Here is a 1,785-nt window from a genome sequence, read left to right as displayed (position 1 = left end):
CTCTCGTGGCCAATAGGTTAAGGTATTTGCCTCTCATTCAAAGGTCCCTGGTTCGAATCCGGGTAGCGACGGAAAAATTTTCTTCTCTACAATTGTCTCCTTTCACCTCCTGTTCTGCTCTCTGGCAATGTTCTATCGTCTGCTCCACTTTCCGCCTCCACCCCCTCACCTCCTTTGCCTCCTCATCTGGGCTCCTGACTCTTTCTGCAGCCTTTCTACAGCTACTCCTTGGCTTTTTTTTACTGCTTTCTTTCAGCAACACTCCTGATATTCTGGTGGGCCTTCTCGGATAAAGGCAAAAAATATCCCAGGGCCTGTGTGCAAGTTGCGCACATTAAAGATCCCTTAGTGGTCCAAAATCGATAAAAGAGCAGGTTTCGGCCGCCGCCCAGGCAAAATTCAAAAATAATTCCTACTAATCTGAAAATGTTTCAAGTGTCCTGCGCGCTTATACGGCTTTATACAGTAGAGAGTGCTGTTAAAAAAAACCCAACAACTTAATAAAACAAAACAAGAATACACTGTATGATGCCTTAAACCCAGTGAAAGACCCTAACCTTTAAATTCCATTCAACACGAACTGGTAACATAACTGAGGGCTTTAAAAAAATCCTATTTTGGGGTATAATTTTGTCAATTTATTCAATTTATCAAGAAAATCCCGCATCTTTTTCACCATCATTTTTCCATCATGACCTCAAAGTAACACAGTATGTAATACTAACAATAACAATCATCATCATCAACATCATTATCATCATCATCATCATCATCAGCAGCAGCAGCAGCAGCAGCAGCAGCCTCAGCAGGAGGCAGCAGCAGTTTTACTTCCTGAACTCGAATTCAGGTACCCATTACTGCTGGGTCTGCAGGAGGAGGCCAAAAAAATCCGTGTCCGAACCGAGGTTCGAACCCCCACTTTCCGCTTCGGAGAAGAGCACACTAACCGCTCCGCCACTGCACCTTCAATACCACAACTACTACTACTACTACTACTACTACTACTACTACTACTACTACTACTACTACTACTACTACTACTACTACTACTACTACTACTAATAATAATGATAATAATAATAACAATACCTCGTAGAAAGCCAGGAATCCAGCCTCTCTGGTGTACTTCCCTGCTGTTCCCGCCCCACGGGCAGAAGCCCCGAGGCCGGAGTTCGAACCTGACAGAGTGAAGCTCCGCCCATAGAAGGGCACGCCCACCACTAGCCTGTCTGCTGGGTAGCCGCCATTGATCCAGTAATTCACTGCCCATTCCTGGAGATCAGGGAAAAACAGATGTTATTTTTAAAAGTTTGAGTAGAGGTTTTACAGCCCTCGCAACTGCATAAGGTCAAAGGAGCCCCTAGGGGTGGACGTCAACAGAGAAGTCCTTACAGGGAATCAGGGTTACTCTGCTAACCTTTCTAGCTTCAACAGCACAAAGTCTGCTTCGGCTATCAAGGCAACCCGGAAATAGCGGGTCACAAGAGGGTGACGAAGATACAAAAGAAGTAGTGGAAAAATGACGATAGTAAGATTAGGAGAGAAAAAGCAGCAGGTCCCTGTTGCAGTTCAGGCACAGTTATGAGCATGATATTGATGAATCAGCCCTTTTACATCTCAACTGTGCATAAGAACATTTTAATGTCCCTCCTTTGGGAATGGCCTAAAGACACTTCAGTCAGTAGCACCGCCCCGGGAGGTTGAAAAGAGTTGTGCAGTCCACAACATTTTTGAGGTGAAGAAAGTATGTTTGAGAGAAAAGTGAGTGTGTGTGTATGTGTGTGT

The 1,785-nt window shown here is 44.6% G+C and overlaps 1 protein-coding gene across 1 annotated transcript in view; it reads right to left on the bottom strand.

Moving 5' to 3' along the window:
* LOC101859411 (chitotriosidase-1) overlaps positions 1-1,785 on the bottom strand; it is a gene marked incomplete at both ends in the record, with an annotated part of 14,705 nt that overhangs the window by 1,636 nt on the left and 11,284 nt on the right. Inside the window, 1 exon segment of the mRNA XM_013083012.1 lies at positions 1,090-1,272. Coding sequence (XP_012938466.1) covers positions 1,090-1,272 — 183 coding nt within the window.

This window comes from Aplysia californica, unplaced genomic scaffold (assembly GCF_000002075.1).
Source record: "Aplysia californica isolate F4 #8 unplaced genomic scaffold, AplCal3.0 scaffold00205, whole genome shotgun sequence".
In the NCBI taxonomy this organism is placed as follows: Eukaryota; Metazoa; Mollusca; class Gastropoda; order Aplysiida; family Aplysiidae; genus Aplysia; species Aplysia californica.
The sequence above is the reverse complement of the archived record's forward strand: the minus strand, read 5'-3'. Positions and strand labels throughout refer to the sequence as shown.